General features: G+C 41.1%; 1 protein-coding gene across 3 annotated transcripts in view; it reads right to left on the bottom strand.

The window, feature by feature from the left end:
• Nucleotides 1-23,407, bottom strand: part of ALKAL2 (ALK and LTK ligand 2) — a 114,174-nt gene that overhangs the window by 32,053 nt on the left and 58,714 nt on the right. For 2 of the 3 annotated variants that reach the window (XM_073625457.1, XM_073625459.1), the window contains one exon: nt 18,404-18,477. In XM_073625457.1, coding sequence (XP_073481558.1) covers nt 18,413-18,477 — 65 coding nt within the window. In that variant the 3' untranslated portion in view covers nt 18,404-18,412. Of the gene's footprint in view, nt 1-18,398; nt 18,478-23,407 lie in introns of those variants that run through there. The other variant, XM_073625458.1, reaches the window with a different exon arrangement.

Below are 23,407 nucleotides of genomic sequence, written 5' to 3'. Positions count from 1 at the left end.
ACTACTGTGTAAATGACAATGGCAGGGAAGGGGTTAAACACTAGGGGGCGATCAAGGGGTTAAGTGTGTCCTAGGGAGGTGTTCTAACTGTGGGGGGGGGATGGGCTTCCACTTACATGACAGCCATCACTGCTCCTGATGACAGGGAGCAGTAGATCCTTGTCATGTCACTAGGCAGAACGGGGAAATGCCCTGTTTTCAAAGGCATCTCCCCGTTCTTCCGATCCGTAACACGATCGTGGCCCCCCCTGCGGACACTGAGTCTGCGGGACCCACGGGCACAATCACAGAGCACGTGCTCGCGCCGCACGCACGCCCACAGTCCTGTGATTTAAAGGGGACATACCTGTATGCCTATTTGCCCAGCCGTGCCATTGTGCCAACGTATATCGTCGTGCGCTGATTGGCTAGTGGTTAAAGGGGAACTTAAAGTGGTCGTTGACACAGGAAGTGAGGTGACACACCCCCTGCCATGCCCTCTTAAAGGAGAATTGTACAAAAACATGATTAGTTACACCAACAAGTCTATATTCAATGGTGCAAAAATCAACTACCTATGATTTTAACTTATCTTTCTTTTTCAGGTCCAAAGTGAACATGGCAGCACCTCCAGAGAAATTCAATGTGGAAGAGCATAGGACCATAAACAAGTTCCTGTTTTTCCAAGGGAAAGATTTGAAGCAGATCCATGATGAAATGTCACAAACTTTGGATGACTTTGGCTCTTAATATGCAACAGTTAAACGTTGGGTTGCCAATTTTAAAATTTCGGTGTTGAAAGTGAGAAACCCAGCGGAAGGTCTGTTTCTGTCTCTGTGCCTGCAAATGTGAAAACCATCCATGACATGATCACGGAGGACCGCCGAATATCAGCCAAAAGAATTGCTACATATCTGGGAATATCACATGAGAGCGTTGGTGCCATTATCCACAATGACTTGGAGATGAGAAAGCTTGCAGCAAAGTGGATCCCAAAACTTTTGACATTTGCCGGCACAGAAACAGGCCTTCCACTGGGTTTCTCATTTTCAACACCGAAATGGCCAGTTTTAAAATTGACAACCCAACATTTAACTGTTGCATATGAAGGGCCACTGTCACCCAAAGTTTGTGACATTTCATCATGGATCTGTTTCGCACCTTTACCTTTCCCACATGGTTCTATGCTCTTCCACACTGAATTTTTCTGGAGGTGCTGACATGTTCACTTTGGACCTGAAAAAGAAAGATAAGTTAAAATCATAGGTAGTTGATTTTTGCACCATTGAATATAGACAAATTGGCCAATACATTTTTTCTGGATAAGGCTCAATACTTATAAGCACCCCCTCGTACAACTATATAGATCAGACCAAAATGAGGGATAAATGAGGAGGAAAGAGGGACTTTGTTTCATATGAGGGACTCTCCCTCAAAATCAGGGACAGTTGGGAGCTATGGTAACAGTACTGAGACAGGAAAAAGAAACCTGCCCAGTGAGGACCCAGATGCTAATATAAACTTGGCAGAAGCTCTAATGCTTCACCCGTTCTATCCAAATCAAATTTTATAAAAAATGACCTGGAGTTACACTTGAAATCACATGTTTTCTTTGTATATCATATTTAATGGATATTTATTGGATTACCTGGAAAATACAGCCTGTGGGAGATCACCAATGTTCACCAGTGGTATGTATGTAAAACCAAATTAGGGGCAGGCTGGGATTCAGCTATCATAAGAAACAGTGTCAAACAATATTTCCAAATGTTGTTGCTTATAAGGGTTGGCTTAAAAGAAAATAAAAAGTGAATAGGTACTACATGTGGAAAGCAGAGGTTCACTTTAAGCAGTGTAACAGTTTAATAAAGCATGCTGAAACCCTGCTGAAAGCTTGATTACAGCTACAGCCAGCACTCCCATCAAGATCTATACACAGTTAAGCCCAAAATTAAAGGGCATTTAAAGAATTAAAAAAGGAGTTTACGTTTGAATGCATTGCAAATGTTTAAAAGCTCCAAGTTATGATTCTAACTTGTGAAATAACCCAAAATGTTTTTCGTGATACTTTCTGCCTGAATTCTCTGGGAAGGGGGGGTTGCTATCTAGTGAATTTTTCTGTGAAGCTGCTTTCAATAAGATGAAACCTGAGTATTTTTAGTTAGTAAGAAACCAAGTGATTTAGGTTGCTATCTAGTGCATTTTTCTGTGAAGCTGCTTTCAATAAGATGAAACCTGAGTATTTTTAGTTAGTAAGAAACCAAGTGATTTAGGTTGCTATCTAGTGCATTTTTCTGTGAAGCTGCTTTCAATAAAATGAAGCCTGAGTATGTTTAGTTAGTAAGAAACCAAGTGATTTAGGCTGCATTGTGTTTAAGTCACCAGATGGTGGTTGGAAGCATGCGTTCCTTTTTTGTAATTTAAATAAATAGTTAATATTTACAACGTATGATAAAGGAAAGTGCATGGTCCCTTACACGTACAACACCTTTACATATACCCACTCCTCTGACATTTGGGAGTGTAGACCTGCCATGGTCCAAGATCAAGTCAGGTGGATAGGTGTCTGATGTAGCTGTAGACACAGCTCAGCAGAGTTATGGGCACATTATATTATATTCCTTCCAGTGGATGAGATTAGACATGTGCACACTGAAATATTTTGTTTCGGAATTTCGTTTTCGTCCGAAAAATAAATTTATTTAGTTACTCCCGGAATTAAGGTCGAATCTGTCATTGAAGGCTTATGGTGTCTGTCGAATGTTCAAAGAAGATTCGACGGAGCAGCTAAACTGTACGACGCTGTATAGTTTACCTGCTCCATCGAATCTTCTTAGAACTTTCAACAGACACCATAAGCCAAACTACGTGTGTACTTAGTTCTAGCCATTTTACTGCTCCTCTTTGGTTACAATCAGCCAATAACATTCATCATCATCATTATTTTTATTTATCTTTTCTCCCCTACGTCGAATCTTTCTCCCCTACGTCGAATCTTTTCTCCCCTACGTCGAATCTTTTCTCTCTATGTCGAATCTTTTCTCTCTATGTAGAATAATCTTGGACTAATAGAGTTAAGGTTAGGCACATTCGACCACAGGTTTGATGGACACAGATTGTTATTGTCATCATCATGTCGAATCTCCTATCTATATCGAACTGTTGTAACAACGAAAACGATAATAAAGCATTTGTTTATGTCGGATCTTTCGTTTTTCGGATTCTGCACAAATACCTGAAATTCGGACGAAAATGCATTCGGACGAAAACGAATGCACATGTCTAAATGAAATGTTAAGCAGAGAGGGGCATGTAAAAGACTGTATATCATATCTCCTGCTATCAGTATATAATAAAGTTGGAGGGATTTTGCAGTGATGTCAGATTTCATCGATAGCAGAGGGTGACAAAAGGTTAAACAATATGCACTGTATAATTCTTCAATGCATATCTCTTCACATGGTCTTCTGTATAGAAAGAAAATGGCTGGCAATGCATGTGGAAAATGTCAATGACTCCTTACTACCTCTTATGCCCTGTACACACGATCGGACATTGAACAGATATTCCGACAACAAAATCCATCGGATTTTTTCCGATGAATGTTGGATCAAACTTGTCTTGCATACATACACGGTCGCACAAAGTTGTCAGAAAATACAATCGTTCTGAACGCGGTGACGTAAAACACGTACGTCGAGACTATAAACGGGGCAATAGCCAATAGCTTTCGTCTCTTTATTTATTCTGAGCATGCGTGGCACTTTGTGCGTCGGATTTGTCTACACACGATTGGAATTTAAAGGATCGGATTTTGTTGTCGGAAAATTTTATATCCTGCTCTCAAACTTTGTGTGACGGAAATTCCGATGGAAAAAGTCTGATGGAGCCCACACACTATCGGAATTTCCGACAACACAATCCGACCGCACTTTCTCCGTCGGAAAATCCGACCGTGTGTACAGGGCATAAGAGATTTCTTTTGCACCAAGAATATCAGCTCACTCATCTCAATATACCCATCAAGATGTCAACAGAATATGTGGTTCCTCAGTCATTTTGCATTATCATGAAATGAACATAAAAACATTGGTGGCTTAATTCCACAGTCTGCACAAAGCATGAAAACACATGTATAAGAGATCTGCAAATTCCATGTCACGCTCACACCAATACCACTTTTTGTTACTTTCTTTCCTCACTGTGCATCAGTTATCCTATTAAATTAAACAAACGTGTTTAATATTTATTAAAAAATATAATGTACATATTTAATGCTTATGAGTTTAATAATTTAGCATTGATTCATAATTTAAAAAAAAACTGGAGAACTATTCAGATCTATTCTGTGCCAAAGAAGTAAAAAGTTCCGGGGTGCAGTCAGACGCTGTCCCCCTAAGGCATCTAGGTAGAATTAATACCACTAGTAATTGAGATTAATATTTCATTAACTTTAAGTACAGATTAGCAGAAGGTGTGGTGTTGCCTGGCAACAGATGGCGGAACACCATTAAATAGCTAATAAAGTTGCCTCATGTTACAACATCTGTGAAAGGAAATAAAAATGCCAGAATGAATGTAGTCTGACAAGATAATTAAGGCAAAAGAATAAAGATGCGCTAGAGGATATCAGGAAAATTATGTAAATCCTTTAGTGTTTTGTGAATGAGAAAAAAGTTCCAAGGCGGTTCAGTTGTATGGGAACAGGGGCTTAGAGGTCATGAAAAAAAGAACTGCAATTTCTTGTTGGCCATAGATGGTTTGAATCTCGGCTGGTTTAGCAGGAACCGTCCGAGATTTGAACCACATATGGGCAGGCTGAATGTATCAAGGTTCATCGGTCGATCAACTTGGATACCATCCTGTCGGATTTTAAATGCAATTATTGCTAGCTGCTGTTATAGCCGCTAGCAATAATCACTGTGTTCTCCCGGCAGGGACAGCTTCCAGGAGAACACAGTGGCTCCACAGGAGGTGATTCCCCCATTAACACAGTCAGGAATTGAGCTCTGTCTATGGCTGGCCTTAGTCGTATGCCCCTGAACTTTAAAGCTATCTTGGTTCCTCTTGTAAGCATATACTTGTCCTCTCTGATTGATGTGACACTGGAGAATGGTAAGGGGAAGATACACATAGGCAAACATGTCAAGCTGGCAACATTCTGTGGTTACTATACAAAATATAGTGAGCAGTTTCAATTAGAAATACAGTCACACGCCCGTGTTTTTCTTAGTGGAGAAATACAAGCTTCATTACAAAAACCACAATTAGCAATCGTTCTTGAAGAAATACCTGAGCACATATTGCTGCATTTAAAATTTAAAAAAATGTAATTATATTCAATAAAAACTTTGACTTCAATAGTCAAAACATTTATAAAATCTATAGCAATGTATTCACAGTTTTGGAAGTCATAAAGATGTAGGAAACGAGGCCTGTGACATTAAATACACATATTGTGCCTATTGGCACTTCATGAAGACTGCACTTACATACCTTTTTTTTAAAAAAAGGGGGTGAAAGTAAGGTGCTATACCAAAATATATAAAATAAAAAATGTGCACAGCTGCTAGCAAAAACAGGCAATATAATCATATAAAATGTGCAGCGCTATAGTGAGAATTAAAAAAATGCAAAAAACATGCAAGAAATGTAAAAAATGAAACAATGTTAATGTCCTCTTAAGTATGTTCAATTGTAATACAAAAAACATCTCCAATAGTCCGACTTAATCAATGCTAAAAACTATTTAGTCACTGATGTGAATAGAGGCTTACCAAAATGAATGGCTACACAATTACTGTAAGTGCAGCAGACTCACATTGATATCATAGGGAATTGCTGTGTCTTTCTCCTTTTATTCCTGCTGGTAACACTTCGGATAATGATGGATGTGACTAAACTACAAATTATACTGGAACACAGAAAGAAACTTGTATGGTATAATATTGTTAAAACAAATCTGCACCCAGGTGAAACATCCTTTCATGCAAGTAGAAAGTGCAACTCCGATCATCAGCCTTCACAAAACAGCCCCCTAAGCAATGCACACTCACCAGAAAGGTTCTTTAAAACAGCATGGGTGAGATGGGGGATGTCCAACAGCTCCAATGTCAGGGATCCTTCACATTTTTGCAGGGTTGAACTCCAACCATATGTCCCCAAAATATTAAAGGCAATCAAACAAAAAGTGCCTCATGGTGTAGTATTTATTTAAAAAAGGGGAACATATAGTAAAAATAGGTATAAAACACATAAAGATAGCTAAAAATAAAACTGCTATAAGTACATCAAAAACCATTGCCACTTGGATCACCCATATGGCGGTGCGACGTGTCGGTTTTATACATGTCATATCTACCTACATACCTTTATAGACCCAAAAGGCTTTAGACTCCAGACAAACAATTGACAGGAGAGCTCCACTTATTAAATAATTGCCAAAACTTTCATATCCCATTAATATATTCATAACTGACCCCAGATCAGCTGGCAAACTCTTATAGCTGCCCTGCCTAGCTTGGGCAGCTCTAGTCCCAAGGCATACTGCATGTGCACAGACATTTTTCCATAGGCCCTAATGCAGCAACCATCTATTTGAAAGCCTGCAAGTAGATGTTTTCTGAATTAGGGCCTATGGAGCAACAGACATGCATGCACAGTACACTACAGCATACCGGCTCACCGAATAGGACTGGAGCCACCTGAGACAGTGTAGGCTGCAGACACTTTCGTAAGGCTTACATAGTGAATGAGGAGGGTATGGTGGCAGTTTGCCCCAACTTGTTTTAAAAGTGGAGATGCTATGCACCTCTCAAGTTTGTCAACAGTTTATGACTGACAAAATGACCAAACTGAAATACTAATTATGTAATTAATTAGCATTTATTACGATTTAGCACTTGAAATAGAAGCAAACAGAATCCCCCAATTTCACTGAGAAATTACCTGGTTTCTAATTGCCTTTTAAGAACTTTGAAATTGAATTTGTGAATTTGCAAAGTTTTCTGCCACAGTTTCTTCTAGTTGTTTTTGTGAACTTGTCGGCACACACCTGAATTTCTCAACTATTCCTAACAGTGAACCAATAACAGTTCCAGAAAAGTGATGGCAGAAAAGCACCAAGTGATTGAGTCTGCCCTTTTTTTTTGTTGAGGATAGATCTAAGCTTAAGTCATCAGCTAACGTTTCTTTAGGGGAATTGTTTAAAGTTAGTTTAGTGTATTTGTATCTGATGTATACTATTTCTTATGTACAGTCCATTTAGTCATGTGCTTTGAGCATTTGCATTTCTTCAGACCTGTGTTTGACTTTACTTGGATCAGGTTGACTTCACATTGGCCAGTCTGTGCATTCAAATTTATATAAAGTGTGGGTAATAAATAAAGGAAACAATGATATTGCTTGGTGGCACCATAGCACATTCTGAGACAGGCAACAACTCTGCTATCCCACTGCAGTCTAGCAATTCAACCATTGAAGCTTTAGGGCTTGACTTATACTTTCAATACTATTGTCCAGGCTACAGGAAGGCAACACAAAGTGGAATAATTCATAAGAACCAATCAAACTTCATTATATATAGGTCAGTGCAGAGATGATTTTTTGATCAGTTGCTAATGGTTAATGCACTTCACAAATTATCACTGCTCTTTGTGCTGTTTAATTAAATAGGCCAATGATTTAACACCTTGTACTGTTTCACAATAACTGCATATTTAACTTTGGTTGCCTGGGTGAAAAACATTAAAAGACTTCTCAGTAATTACATAAAATGTTATGTTTTCATTTCTGAGACAAACTGGTTTATATGACATATGGACAAGATTTATAAGAATGAGAAGATCTAATTTATTCCTTTACAGTCGTGAAATATACATTTGATCTCTGGTTAATTGAGGACATTCTCACCAATGCTGTAGGATGCTTGTGAGACATTGAGCATGTAGTGTAGTGGTGTAATAGACTATGCAGTGAATCATACCTGGAAGAACAAGAAAGGTTTGACCCATTTCACCTGTATATGGCCTGCAGCTAAAGACTGAAAATAATCAGGATCTAATTTATGTGCCGCAGGATTACCGATCTTTACTCTTCAGTGTATTGTGTTGTTGCAAACACATGCTTATATGCATATTATATTTCCTTTCTTTGCAGGAAAATTATTTCTGAACAATATGGGAATAGAGCTGTAGCACTATATGGCTAGTTACATGTATTGCGATAAGGCAGACCATTAATTATGAATAGGATGCCAACACACCAACACAGAGTAAAAATCAAAGATGACCCTTTTTTGGGAATACGGTGCACTACAATATACAGCATGCGTGTTGTGTTGCACTGCCTTGAGTTTGCAGCATAGTGTTTTGGGGTGTCCTTCACAATGAATGGCACTGCACCACAAGGCACAGCACTGTTGAAACATATTTTTTCTGCAATGTATTGATGAGACTAGGCCCAAAAGAATTAATAAATAATGATAATGAGAATGATAATCTGAGACACAGATTTTTATTTTTTTTAAGACTTAAGCCTCATACACAGGATTGGATTTTCCGCAGACAAAGCGTCAGACTTTTGTCCGAAGGGCGTTGGTCATGAACTTGTCTTGCATACAAACGGCACACAATTGTCGGCCAACAAACACGAACGTAGTGACGTACTACGTGGGTTTTCAGGTCTTTAGCGCCACCCTTTGGGCAAATTCTGCTAATGCTGTGTTAGGTGAGCATTGATTCGGAGCATGCGTGTTTGTACTTTGGATTTTTGTCTGACAGACTTGTGTACACACGATCGGAAAATCTGACAACAGACCGTTGTCCGCGGAAAATTTATAAACCTGCCATCCAACATTTATCCGTGGAGAATTCAACAACAATTGTCTGATGGAGTGTACAAACGGTCGGATTTTAGGCCAACAGTCTGTCAACACACAATTCCCGTTGGAAAATCCGAACGGGTTTACGGGGCTTTACATCTATTTGTAAAACCCTATACATAATGCTTATTTCTCACTGAAAACCTATAAAGACTCCATTGGAAGCAGCCATACCCAAATCTGAGTGCAACAACCAACTCTGGACCAGAGAAAATAAGGTTATTTACTAAGTCATCGCCCTGGAAGTAACATGAGGCACATAGCCAAGTCAAGTAATGGCTGCTTTCCTCTGAGCTTTAACGCAAAGGTAATTTGCTTTGTGAAAAAATACCTGTAAACAGAGCTAGGGCTTATTTATATATCTATATTATGAGTAGATGCAATAAGCAGAATCAATATTTCCCTTATCTTTAGCTTTATGTAGCACCCTCCTAGATAGGTGCTAGAAGTAGGTAAATTTCATTTTGGCTCACTGTGCTTAGCGGAGCTGCAGTTTTATAGGTAAATTTAGTTATGGCTCACTGTAGACAGTGTGGCTGTGTTTCATTGTTCTGCCCTGTTTCACTTGCTGCAGGTTTGATTGCTCCCTTGTTCTGGAACATAGGTGTCGAGCAGGGTAAATGGGCAGCATGAATATTTGTACAGCCCTGGCCTGAATCACTGAAGGGTTGCTCAGATGGCTGCTGGGACTCTGTATATATACTCTGAGACACAGAGCTTCCAGTTATTTTTCCTTGGAAGGAGATTACAGCCTAAGGGGGGCTGCTTGCCCCCTTAGGCCATCCTGCCATATACCTGTGGGGTGCCAAGGCCGGAAGCTACTGAAATCTGACTGAGGGGTTATCGTTTGAGGATCACAGGAATAAGGTGTCACATAAATGTTGGAAGCAGGCAACCAACTTTCCAGGGACATCTGTGAGTGCAGACTTGTAAGAGAGATCCTAGAGACTGCGGGCCGCTGCCATCCCTCTGGTGCTAGAGAGTCAGCTGTTTGAGAAAAGGGTACATTGGTTGGAGTCTTGATGAGCTCAGTTCAGCTAGTTCTTTGTGAAGGGGCTCTGCTCAAATTTCTCAAAGATGAAGCTTTTGTGTCTTTAGCTACAAAGCCAAGTCCACTGATGAGGACTTTGCTTACAGTTCTACAGAAGGCAGTGTAGTGTCTTCACTTTGTACATAGTTCTTTTTGGAGTATCCCACTCAATCCCCTAACCCTACCCAAGTTACCCAAATATAAAAACACCAAAAAGAACACCCCTGGACTATTTATAGAGCTGGAGAGAGACTGTGACTGTGTGCCTGGGTGCTGGGAAATTGCTGTAACAGGGAACTCTGGGCAAATTTCTAGTGGCTACTATGGGGTAGTACTACATTTAGAAAGTAAGCATCTCTATATTAAAGTTGCGGTGCATTTCAGATTTAAATCTCAGAAGTTTTAGGCAAGTTCAACGTGCTAATATTCATTATTATGGAAGGTAAGTTTTATTTTATTTTTCTGAAGGGCCTGCTCTGGTCACTAGCCTAGGAGATAGACCCAAGACCTGGCAGGCCCTTCAGAAAAAAAAAAATGACAAATGAAAACTGAGCTGGACTGTCAAACACATCTTGCACTCTCTTTATTTTACCAAATATATTAGTGCCACTCTGAGGACCTCCTTTTCGGACCCAACAGATATTAGAGAGCACATCATTAACTAAAATATCAAGTGATGGTAATATCTACCAAAGTACAAAAAAAAAATCTCCTTTCATGTTCTGAGCTTTGCCTGTCTTCCGGTCATCCTTTTCCACAACCTCCTGGATTCCTTGCATGTTTTGCAGTGTTTCCTCTGCTTATTCCTTTGGTTTACTTTTAATTTCTAAGGAATACATATCCCATGACACATGCAAGCAGTGATTCCTGCACTAACTCCGTCTCCTGAAATGCCTCCTCTCATCATCTCTGTAGTTCAGAACTAAGGCTCTGTAAAATGTGTGACACAGCAGTGCGTACTCACAAGGCAAAGGGAATATGTCACAGAATTAAATGTGTGGGAATCTCCAAAAACAAAGTTTTCAAACTTCAAGGTCAATGTGATTAATAGGAGTAGGCTAGAAATAATTGAGATTTAATGTGGATATTTATATCTGATTTTACATTTTGACCATAGATACACTTTAAGCGACTTCATTTTCACGCACTGGAATTCACCAGTGGAATCAGATGGGTTACAAGTGGCAACACAGCTGCTTTTCACTTATTCAGGTTTTACTTTATATTATTATAACTAATAATGATAACAATATTAATTAAGTACTACTAAGACAGTAACAAGACCAACACACAAATCATGATGACAATTCTATCTACAGTATCTATCTATCTATCCCATTATTAAAAGGTTAAACACCTAACATATATTAAACAGACCAAAGTAGCAATGATCAAGCCATAAGACTCTTTGGTGTTAAACGAGGATTCTTTAATTGCAAATCAGGTTAGGTCTCATCAGTCTTGTGGGTGTAGTACATTGACACCAGATCAGTCATGAAATGCTTATGTGCCATCATTCTGGAGTGTCTATAGATTTAGCATCAGTCAAGAAAACTGATATATGCTGTGTCCTCCTATATCTGCCTTAAAATTGTAAAGAAGTGTGGGTGTTTTAAAGATGGGCAAAGATTTAGTGCCAGTAATTTGTCTTCACTTTCTCCATCTTCAGTGTTAATTATTAAAATCAGTCAATTGCTTTCATGGATTCTTAACAGATCCCGCTCTTATACAATGAATTGTCACACTGATATTATCCTGATCAAAAGTAATTATTGTTATATTAAAAAAATATAGGAGTGTGACTGCTACTTTTTGTGAACATTAGTTCATCTCTTTTTCATTTTCTTTCTCTCAGGCACAGTGTTCAAATGGGGTTTTTACTATATTTATAGATTATTCCAATGCCATTTTGAACACCTTCACTGCTAGGTTCCAGCAATGGAAGGATGTGATTTTGTAAGCTAGTAATCATTTTAAAGTGCAACTCTGTCCAGGCTACGGACATTTATTTTTTTGAATAACAAGCAGTAAGAGACCTTTAAAACAAGCTCTCAATGACCTCTATGCTATATGTACTGTAAAATAATACAACCTCACAGATTTCCAGGAGACTGAGTACACCCCTTAGTGTTTTTCATATATGCAATTGTGGGACCATTTTATGATGACAGGCATGACATTTTGTAAAGCACTGCAAATGCGAACTGAATCGCCTCAAGGCGCTAAATGCGTTTTGTGTTGTCAGCTTCTTAGAAAAGGAAGGTCTTGAGTTTTTTCCTGAAGGCCAGATGGTTTTCTTCCATGTGGATGTGAGTTGGAAGAGTGTTCCATAGCCGAGGTCCCTGGACTGCGAATCTTCGTTCTCCCTTTGCTTTGTAGCGGTATTTGGGAATGAGGAGGAGGTTTTGGTTAGATGATCGCAGATTGCGATTGGGTGTGTAGTGTTTTATTTCCTCTTGGAGGTATTGAGGGGCGTTACCTTGTAAGCATTTGTGGGTGAGGCAGAGGGTCTTGAATGTGATCCGATTCTTTACTGTTAGCCAATGTAGGCTCCTCAGGGATGGGGAAATGGACTCCCATGGTTTTTTTCCTGTTAGCAGTCTTGCCGCCGCGTTTTGGATGGCCTGTAGGCGTGCAAGCTGATATTGGGGTAATCCTATGTAGAGCAAGTTTGCGTAGTCGAGTCGGGAATTGATGATTGTTCCAGCAACTGCTGCTTTGTCCTCTTCTGGGATGAAGGGGATGAGTCTGCTTAGCAGGCGGAGGAGATGGTGAGATCCACTAACTACTGATCCTATTTGTGCATCCATTGTCATTTCTGAGTCAAAGATGACTCCAAGACTCTTGGCTTTGGTGCTTGGAGGGATGGTCTGTCCAAAGATGGTAGGAGGTGTCCATGGAGTCTTGGTTTTGGGATTTTGGTTAGCGAGTAGGAGAAGAAGTTCTGTTTTTGACCCGTTGTGTTTGAGGGAGCTAATGGTCATCCAGTCATCTATCAAAGTGAGGCATTTCTCTAATTGCTCATGGTGGTCTTTTGGTCCGGTGATGCGAAAGTAGATTTGGGTGTCGTCAGCGTATAAGTGGAAGCAGAGGTCCGATTTTTTGATGATTTTTAGGAGTGGGCGTATGTAGATGTGAAATAGCACTGGCGACAAGGGTGAACCCTGAGGGACTCCATAGGAGATTGTCTGGGTTTCAGAGGTGAATGCTCCTAGTTTCACTGTCTGAGAGAGATTCTCTAAGAAGGATGCAAACCATTTTAGACTAGAATCTGAGGCTCCTGCTACTTCTGTGAGGCGGACAAGTAGAGTATTGTGGTCCACTGTATCAAATGCTGCACTGAGGTCTAACAGTACCAGGAGACATGATTCTCCGTCATCTGCTGCTTCAAGGGCATCATCCCATATTTTGAGAAGTGCAGTTTCTGTGCCATGGCCTGGGCGGAAGCCTGACTGCAGAGGGTCCAGGAGTTGATGTGTGTCCAGGTGGCGTTGTAGCTGTTGGACACACCGCTTTCTCCATAATCTTGGAGATGGTGTTGAGGCTTGTTATCGGTCTGTGGTAGTTAGGTAGGGTCCTTAGGGTCAAGATTGGGTTTCTTTAGCAGGGGTTTGACGATGCCTTGCTTGAGGGTGGTTGGCACAATCCCTTCTTTGAACGACTGATTTATGAGGTGTGTTATAGTGGGAGCCAGGATGTCGGAGCATTCTTTCAGGAGTTTCGTGGGAATGATGTCGCTTGGTGATGTGCTGTCTCGAAGGCTTCTCATAATGTTTTTAGTCGTGTCAGTGGTGATTGAGGTCAAAGAGAAGTCCGGTGGTTGTGTGATGTTCATGTTGATATCCTCTTTTTGCTTTGGTTGGGTAAGGTTGGTTGTTTTTTTCTGTTGAATTGCTTTCCGAATGTTGTCGAATTTGTCCATGAAGAAATTTGATAACTCATTGCAGAATTCTTGAGTATCGTTTGCTGGGGGCTCTAAGCAGGTTGGGTTCATTGACTGGGCGACTATTTTGAAAAGTTCCCACGGCCGGTTTAAGGCAGTTGAGATGGTGTTAGAGAAGTGTTCTTTTTTGACTTTGAAGATTGCTTTGTGGTATTTCACAGTGAGTACTTTGTAGTTTGTATGGTTTTCCTTGGTAGGATTTCTTCTCCATGCTCTTGCAGCTCTTCTACGTTCTTGCTTGAGTAGGGTGAGAGTGCCATTAAACCATCTTGAGTTTTTTTTGTGGATGTGTGTTCTGCGTTTTGGCGCTACTGAGTCTGCTGTTTGTAGTAATGCCTTGTTTAGGGAGTTAAGTGTTTGTTCCGTTGAGAGGTTTAAGTTTAGCAATTGTATTTTGTTTGATAATGTGGTTTTGAAGAGTTCAGAGTGCAGTTTCTTCTGAGATCTGTTCCAGTGTGTTGTTGTTGCATGTTTCTGTTTTTAGAAGGTGGTGTTAGTGGTGATTTTAAATTTGATGGCGTGGTGGTCCGTCCATGGTAGTGGTGTGTTGTTGAATATGTTGATGTCCATATTCTGTTTGAAGATGAGGTCTAGAGTGTGTCCTGAACCGTGCGTGGGAGCATTTATCAGCTGTTGAAGACCTAGTTCTTCCAGTTGGTTGATGCAGGCGGTCGCAATAATGTCTTGGGTAGAGTTTGCCCAGAGGTTAAAGTCCCCAAGTACCAGAAGGTTTTTGGTTTTTTAGGGTGTGCATTGAAATGAATTCAGTGAGCGGTGTAAGGAGATTGGTCTTTGGTCCTGGGGGTCTGTAGCATAGTAGTATGTGAATGGTGTCTTGCTGTATTGTTTGAAGATGCAGGGGGAGTGTCTCCATGAAAGGCACTGAGTTCTGTAAAGTTGGTTTGGTTAATGCAAGGTGCGATTTGAAGATCACTGCTAGGCCTCCTCCTTTTTTTTCTATTCTGTGCTCGGTTAGGATGCTCTAGTTCTCAGGCACCAATTCAGTTAAGATAGTGTTGCAGTCGGATGTTAGCCAACTTTCTGTAATGAAGAGGCAATCTATGTTGTTTTCGATGATGAAGTCATGGATTTCCAGTCTGTGCTTGACTGCAGATCTGGTGTTGGTCAGGGCGCATGCTAGTTGTTGTGGTTGGATTGGTGTCTCCCTGTATTTGGTGGTTGATTGTAGGCAGGGCTGGACTGGGACAAAAATTTGGCCCTGGACTTCCTCATGACTGGCCCACTTTAATTTTGAGTGTCCCCAACAGCACCCTCTTTACATCAGAGTGTCCCCAACAGCGTCCCCCTTACATCAGAGTGTCCCCAACAGCGTCCCCCTTACATCAGAGTGTCCCCAACAGCGTCCCCCTTACATCAGAGTGTCCCCAACAGCGTCCCCCTTACATCAGAGTGTCCCCAACAGCGTCCCCCTTACATCAGAGTGTCCCCAACAACGTCCCCCTTACATCAGAGTGTCCCAATCAGCAGCTCCCTTCACAGAGAGTCCCCACCAGCAGCTCCCTTCACATCAGAGTCCCCACCAGCAGCTCCCTTCACATCAGAGTCCCCACCAGCAGCTCACTTTACATCAGAGTCCCCACCAGCAGCTCACTTTACATCAGAGTCCCCACCAGCAGCTCACTTTACATCAGAGTCCCCACCAGCAGCTCACTTTACATCAGAGTCCCCACCAGCAGCTCACTTCACATCAGAGTCCCCACCAGCAGCTCACTTTACATCAGAGTCCCCACCAGCAGCTCCCTTCACATCACAGTCCCCACCAGAGAGCCCCCATCAGCAGCCCTTCACATCAGTGTCCTCCCTCTCCTCCCCCTCCCACATGTACTCACCGTTTTGAAGGCAGCTTCTCGTTCCTCTCTCCAGTCATGTGATAACAAGTGATAGGGGAGAGAGGAAGGAAAGTCTGCCATTGGTCTATCTCCCCCTGCAGGCTGGAGGGAGCATAATGCCTAATGGAAGGAAGCTTCTCCTCCTGACAGGAGTGAAATTGCGATCACTCACTGTCAGAGAGGAGCGGCTCCAGGACTGCATCTGACTGGCCCACTGAGCCATCAGCCCACCGGGAATCTCCCGGTAGTCCCTATGGCCAGTACAGGCCTGATTGTAGGTTGGTCCTTAGTCATTTTTCTTTTTTTAGTCTTTTTTGAGTGGCAGTTGGTAAAGTTGAGGCAGTGTTTCTTAGCCTGTGGAGGGCGTCCGCTGTGTACTTGAAATTGCACATGGTGAGAAGGACAACGTTGCTGAAGGAGGATGATGGAGGTGATGGAGGGCTACCTACCGCCCTTCTGTTGATCCAGAAGATGGTGAAAAAACCCCTAGCTGAGCTGGCCAATTGCTACAGCAGAGGAAAAATTCCTTCCTGACCCCCCGAGGGGCGATCGGACTCATGGACCCTGGATCAACTACTAGGGTACCCCGGTGGGCTTACCTGTACAGGATGGTCTGGAGGAGGACAGGGGGAGGGTAGGGGGGGTCTGGCCGCTACCTACTTGTTGGAATGGTGCTGTGGCTGCATCTAGAAGGATCTAGGATGGACGCTGGTCAGGTCCAGAGTCTCCGGTGGTAACCTGTGCCCCTGCAGTGAGGTCCGGTGTCAAAGGGGGGTGTTCCAGGTGTAGGGGCACGGGGGCCCACTGGACAGGTGTGGGAGGGGTGTGAGGTGGCTGGCTGGCCAGAGCTAGGCCGCAGCCGTAGTGTGTCCCCCAAGTCTAGCAGCTAGAGAACGAGGTGATTGGACGGTGGCTGTGGTGGTGCCCCGGGGGGAGGTTCGGGACCGTGGTGGGGGGGTCAGTGGGATGGTGGGTCCTGCCTGGAGGTGACCAGTGCCTGGAAGGGGGGGTAGGGAGGGACCGGGTCCCGGTACTAACCTGCTGGGGGGATCCGGTGATGAGCTCCGGGTGGATGGTAGTGATTGCGGCCACAGTGGGTGGACCAAGATGGCCGACTGCTAGGCCCGAGCCGCGGGCTGTCCTGATGCTTGAGCTCCTGAGGTGGCTAAGGTCCTGTCCGTGGATGGTGGGTTGGGTCCCAGTACTAACCTGCTGAGGGGGTCCGGGGATGAGCTCTGGGTGGAAGGTGGTGATTGCTGCCGCACTGGGTGGACCAAGATGGCCAACGGGCTAGGCCCGAGCCGCGGGCTGGCCTGATGCTAGAGCTCCCGAGGTGGCTGAGGTCCCGTCTGTGGATGTGGGTTGGTCCCGGTTGGATGGAGCACGCGGACCTGCCGATGGAGGCTGGGGGTGAGCGGCGGGTCGGTGCTGACCGGAGCTGGCCGGAGCCGTGGAGTGTCCTGTGAGACTGCTATGGGAGGCTGACGGCTGGGTCAGCGTTCCTGTGGCCAAGGCGGTGTGGTGGAGCGGTGAGGGTAGGCTTGGCGGATCTGGCAGGAAGGGTCCGGGATCCCGTTCCTGGTCCACGCAGCTGGTGGGGGGGGCCCGGTACAATGCGCTGGGAGTCTGGGGATAGTCCTGATGAATGGAAGGCTGGGTGGCCGGGTGGCCAGAGCACTAGAAGCACTAGAAGCCGGAGCTTCCACACGCACGTCTGCTCTAACTGAACTGGATGACTGAGATTGTACTTTAGGCTATTAGCGTTTTTTGAGCTTTGGCGTCTAGGAGCAGAAAAAAAATAGTTTTTGTAGAGTTACTTGGAGCGTTTTTTTCATCAGAAACTCTCCTAAATGCTCCTAAATGTTACAAATAGCGTTTTTTGAGCTTTTTTCTCCTTTTTTTAAGGAACTGCAAAAATGGTAATATGACGCTAACGCTCCTAACATAGTAAATTGGTAGGTGAGGTTGAAAAAAGACACACGTCCATCAAGTCCAATCCATGTGTATGATTAGATGTCAGTATTACATTGTATATCCCTGTATGTTGCGGTCGTTCAGGTACTTATCTAATAGTTTCTTGAAACTATCGATGCTCCCTGCTGAGACCACCTCCTGTGGAAGGGAATTCCACATCCTTGCCGCTCTTACAGTAAAGAACCCTCTACGTAGTTTAAGGTTAAACCTCTTTTCTTCTAATTTTAATGAGTGGCCATAAGTCTTGTTAAACTCCCTTCTGCGAAAAACTGGGGTCACCAGTATGGTATTTGTATATTGCTCCTAAACACTCTTAAAAGCTCCTATAAGCTCCGAAAATGCTACTACAAAAAGCTATTACTAGCGTTTTTATCCAGTGTTTTTTCCAGCATTTTTTTAGCTTAAAAAACAAAACAAAAACTAGTATGCATGGAGCCCGGGTTTCAGTTGGTTGTAGCACCTACTGGATTGTTAAAAGCTTTTTTATTGCTTGTCAAGAATATGTAAATACATAATGTCCATAGTCTGGTCACTGGGGCATTGTAAGTAAGCATTGTAAGTAAGCCTCACCACTTTTTCATGTTTTTCACACATGCCGATGGGAGGGGAGCTTGAACCAGGCATGTCAATGGATCAGGGCATGAGAGACAAGATATCTCCTGTTCACAGACAGCTTGGGTATTATATAAAAAAATCAGATACTACTGACAAGTTTACTCAAAAAAAGATACAGAAGGTACACTTACTATATTTTGTTATCCGTCATTACACATCGGACTTACTGCCAATCTGGTAAGGAGTCTTGCACATCTTTTATAATCTGTCATAAAAAAAAAAAAAAAAAAAAAGATTTCTAAATTCAATTTTATTTACAGAAATTTAAAGTAGACCTATTATATAAATTCACACTTCATGTAACCAAGATGACACATCAGCTTTACCATTACCCTGTAATTTTGAGAAGTGTTTATTAATTTAATTATATTCATTTTATTATTTTATTAATATAAACTGTTTATTTAAAATTAAATAATTAAAAGGTAGAGACTTAAAACATTAAAACACATATTTCTTAATTTTCTATGATGTTAGATTTACAGTATATATGGATACAGTATGTATCTTTCTAGGTACCTCTAAAGAAGAGAACTGGTAATCAAAGAGGAACTCTGGGCAAACAGCAGAATACAACGCTGAAATATACAGTATTAATTGTTTTATATGCAAAAGGATTGTTCTTCTTTAGATCTGATTTTAATAAAAAAGGTAAATTGGTCTGAACAGGGACTCCTGTGAGCTGCACATTTTTTTACGCTTTGACAAGTGGACATGCATTGCCGACATTTTAATTGACACCAAGACTCCAGCTTTGGGAATGGGGAGAGTCCAGCAGCTTACTTCCTTCCTCCACTCTCTGCCCAAGCTCATCTTCTTTCACAGACAACTTACGCCAAACTTTGCCAAGGCAGAGGTGCAGTTTGGAAGACATTTTCTACCAGTTCTTACTGGGCATACACTTCCAACAAGACCCCTCCTATCTTGATAAATTAAAAAAAAACTTGATTATAACATTTCCTGATAACTAAAATGACTGCATTCTACTTACAAGATTTGAACACTTACAAGATTTGAACAAGCTGGTACAGGATCCCTTCTGTCCTTGTAAACAAAGTGACCTGTGCTGGAGATGTAGGGCTCACAAACGCACACTCCTGCCCATAGTCTTGGTCTGTCCTGCGAACACCACAGATCCATCACATAACCCAAAAACTTACAAACATCTCTCTTTGATAACCCAACCACTGTCCTGTTAAATCTGATGCCTTTGTCCAGGAAACACTACAATAAATCACTCCTTAAACATCTTCTCAACCTTGCTGGAGCAAGTGTCCCTAGTATATAGAAAAAAGATTCCCCCCCTGCTGTAATGCAATGGTTTGCCAGAGTGAAGGTCATACAACATATGGAGCAACTTACCTCTGCCTAGGGGACACATCTGAAGATCTATTCCAATTCTCTGGTGAATACATCCAGTATTAATATGCTCTCACCTACATCCTACATTACTCTCTTATATTGTCTCACTCCCCTCTTCATTATCTTTTTTTCTCTCTTCCCCTCCATTTTCTCCCTCTCCACCCCCTCCTTTTACTCTCTCTTCCTATCCTTTCTTCTATTAAGTTTCCCTATATACACCTATTAAAAAATGAAAACTTGCTAAACGCTGGACTCGTACATGTCACAATGTCCTTCCTGAGAGATACAGACTTGCAAACTTACAATTTTAATACTCTAGTGTGACACTCACGTTTCTTTGTCTAACTTTGCCTATGCATATATCATTGGCTAATTACTAGACATGATGTATCTTGTCAACATGTTAAATCCGGATGTAAGCCTTTAAATACATTTTCTTATAAAAGGTAATCTTTTATGGTTCTGATTAGTTATTTTTTCATTTTTTTTAATGATTACAAGATTAAATACTGATAATTTAAATCACATTTAATATAAGATGCTTTCATGACACTGTGTTTCCAAAGTGTTCTGGGCTTTTTTTTTATAAGATAGCTGGTCACTCTTAAACAAACACCCCAAAGAGAGCTCAATGGACTAGATTCAGGGTGGTTGAATCTTCCTCTGACCATTCAACTATATTAAGTCTTAATAGAGCAAACCAATTGGGGGATTGATTTATACTACTCTGGCTGCAGACAATAAATATGAATTATTTTTATTTATTTATTTTATATATGACATGACATATTTCAGTTAAAAGAGAACAAATATTAAATTTTCATTTATTTCAGAGCATAATCAAGAAAATATGCAAAAAAATAACCCTATACTCCCTTTTTAATTTCAAAATGAATATCAGATACAAACAATATATGGAAGCAAAGTTTGTTTTGCTATTGTGCTAAGTGTAATGACATTTTAAGATTTTCAGTGTTTAATACTTAATTGACAAACTAAAAAACAGAAAATGACAGCTCTAAATGAGAGGATTATTAATTAATGCATTATACTTTTTATGTACATAAAAAAATTGTTATTGTACCGGTGGATCTAAATAATAATATTTACAGTGGCTTAACTAAATAATATAGATGAAATAATGATTTTCATTAATCCAGTTTTTCCCAAGAGTTGTGGATACATTGAAAAGAAACAGTAACAGCCAGAACTTGTCTCTTGGCTAGTAACCATAATAATAATATATTACAATAACATATTTCATGAAAAATCAATGACCAATGAATGTGTTCCTTTGTTCTTATGTCGAATTCCATCTTCTCTATCAAGATGTAAAGATACGCTACACTTTCTTAGCCAGAAAACTAGGATGATACACATATAGATGGGAACTACAGCTTTAGCCAAAGATAATTGTGCTTCAAAAATAATTACAAGTACTAATCACATCAAAGAACATTTTATTAGTTTGTCTAACAGACCTTGTTCTATCAAGTTTAGTCATGTGCATGAAGGCAAGCAATAATTTATATATGTGATACAATACTTTTATCAAGATGGGTGAGCTTGTGATAGATGTCTCATTAGTTTAGCTTTGTAGCACTCTTCCCTTGCAACTCTGAATTCAGATATCTCCAGTAGCACCACCAGCATAGAGTTTGCATGCTTTCCTTTAAAACAATTATGAGCATGGTAATTAGCTTTCAAATCTAGGAGTCCCCTGACAATTTATAAATGTGCTGAAGTTCTGTTTTTATGAGGCCACAGCCTCCCCCCAAGCCTTAGCCGCTTGTCCTAAATGCATGGTGGCACCACCACATCATTCAAAAGAAGATGTTTGAACTGTCATCTCCCATGAGGATGGTATGATAGTTCATACATGAACCTATATACAGTATGTTTGTCTTTGTAAAACCTAGACTAAACCTGGTCACATGTGGACAGACCTAGAGAAATAAAAGGTCTAAGATAATCTGAACTATGAACACTAATGCTTTTTCTGATGAAGCAATTTTCATTCGGAATGCTATCTAGTTTTTGCTGTTTATGATGGCTCATTTTTGCCTGATCACAATGACCTAAAAATGTATACATTTCCCATTGAACATAAATTATTCTTTAACTTTTATTATTAGCACAATGAATGGTTTATTTTACCAGATACTGTATATCATATGCACAAATAAACGTATACAGGGGATTCAATCAAAAACATCCAGATTGCTAGCTCTAGGATATAGCAATGGGTTGTTATCAAATATTGAATTTACCTAGTCAACACACCTCTGTGAGGAAGCACCTTCTTATTCACAACTGGGTTTATGCAAGAATTTAAATATCAATACTGAATTGTTTAAATGTGCAGGCTTATATTTAAATAAAAACAAGCAGAATGCAGAATTTAGGTGTCCTCTGACACCCCGACATGAGTTAAAGAGTTAGACTCAGACAGAATAAGTAAATCTGGATACTGAAACAGTAATGCCTTGTACACGTGTTCGGATTTTCCGACGGAAAATGTGTGATAGGACCTTGTTGTCGGAAATTCCGACCGTGTGTGGGCTCCATCACACATTTTCCATAGGAATTTCCGACACAAAAAGTTTGAGTGCTTGCTATAAAATTTTCCGACAACAAAATCCATTGTCGGAATTTCCGATTGTGTGTACACAAATCTGACGCACAAAGTGCCACGCATGCTCAGAATAAATTAGGAGACGAATGCTATTGGCTACTGCCCCGTTTATAGTCCCGATGTACGTGTTTTACGTCACCGCGTTTAGAACGATCGGATTTTCTGACAACTTTGTGTGACTTTTTGACAAGTTTGAGCCAACATCCGTCAGAAAAAATCCATGTCCGATCAATGTCCGACCGTGTGTACAGGGGATAAGCCTGCATGACTAAAACAATTTAGGAATAAATATTTTACACAAGTGCAGCTGTGGTTGGTCCCTTTGAAACTGTTTTTAAAAGCAGCACAGTGTAAAATGTACCTAAAATTCAGATTTCTCTAGTGGCACCACCATCATGGAGAATGCCTGCTCTCCTCTAAAACAATATTAGCATTTTAATTAGTTTTCAATCAGCCCTAAGATAACTAAGGGGGAGATTTACTAAAACTAGTGCACTCAGAAAGTGGGGCAGCTGTGCATGGTAGCCAATCGGCATTTAACTTCAAGTTGTTCAATTAAGTCTTGACAAAATAACCTGGTAGCTGATTGGTTTCTTTGCAAAGCTGCACCAGATTTTGCACGCACCAGAGTCCCCTGCAAGCTACGCTAACCACAATGGTCGTAAAGCCTCGTACACACGATCGGATTTTCCACAGACAAAGCCTCGGACTTTTGTCCGAAGGGTGTTGGCCAAAAATTTGTCTTGCATTCAAACGACACACAATTGTCAGCCAAAAAACATGAAAGTAGAGACATACTAGACGTACTACGAGGTGATAAAGAGGAAGTTTAATTGTCATGCGCCACCCTTTGGGCTCCTTCGGCTAGTTTCGTGTTAGTAGAAGTTTGGTGAGTGTTGATTTGCACTTTTCATTTCACGCTTTTCATTTTGCGTCTTTCATTTCGTGCTTTTCATTTTGTTTCTGAACGGCTGTTCGTCAACCAGCCATGTTGCGGAATTGGAGGATATAACGTGTTATTTATTATTGGCCTTGGAGTTATTGCTTTGACCCAAGTCCAGTCCAGGAACAGGAGGAGGATTTCTTGGACCAAACATTGGTTGCTTTATTATGACATATGCCTTTGCTGCGGGAGCTC

The sequence above is a fragment of the Aquarana catesbeiana genome, linkage group LG04, assembly GCF_042186555.1.
Source record: "Aquarana catesbeiana isolate 2022-GZ linkage group LG04, ASM4218655v1, whole genome shotgun sequence".
In the NCBI taxonomy this organism is placed as follows: Eukaryota; Metazoa; Chordata; class Amphibia; order Anura; family Ranidae; genus Aquarana; species Aquarana catesbeiana.
This window is presented reverse-complemented; position numbering and strand designations above follow the sequence as displayed.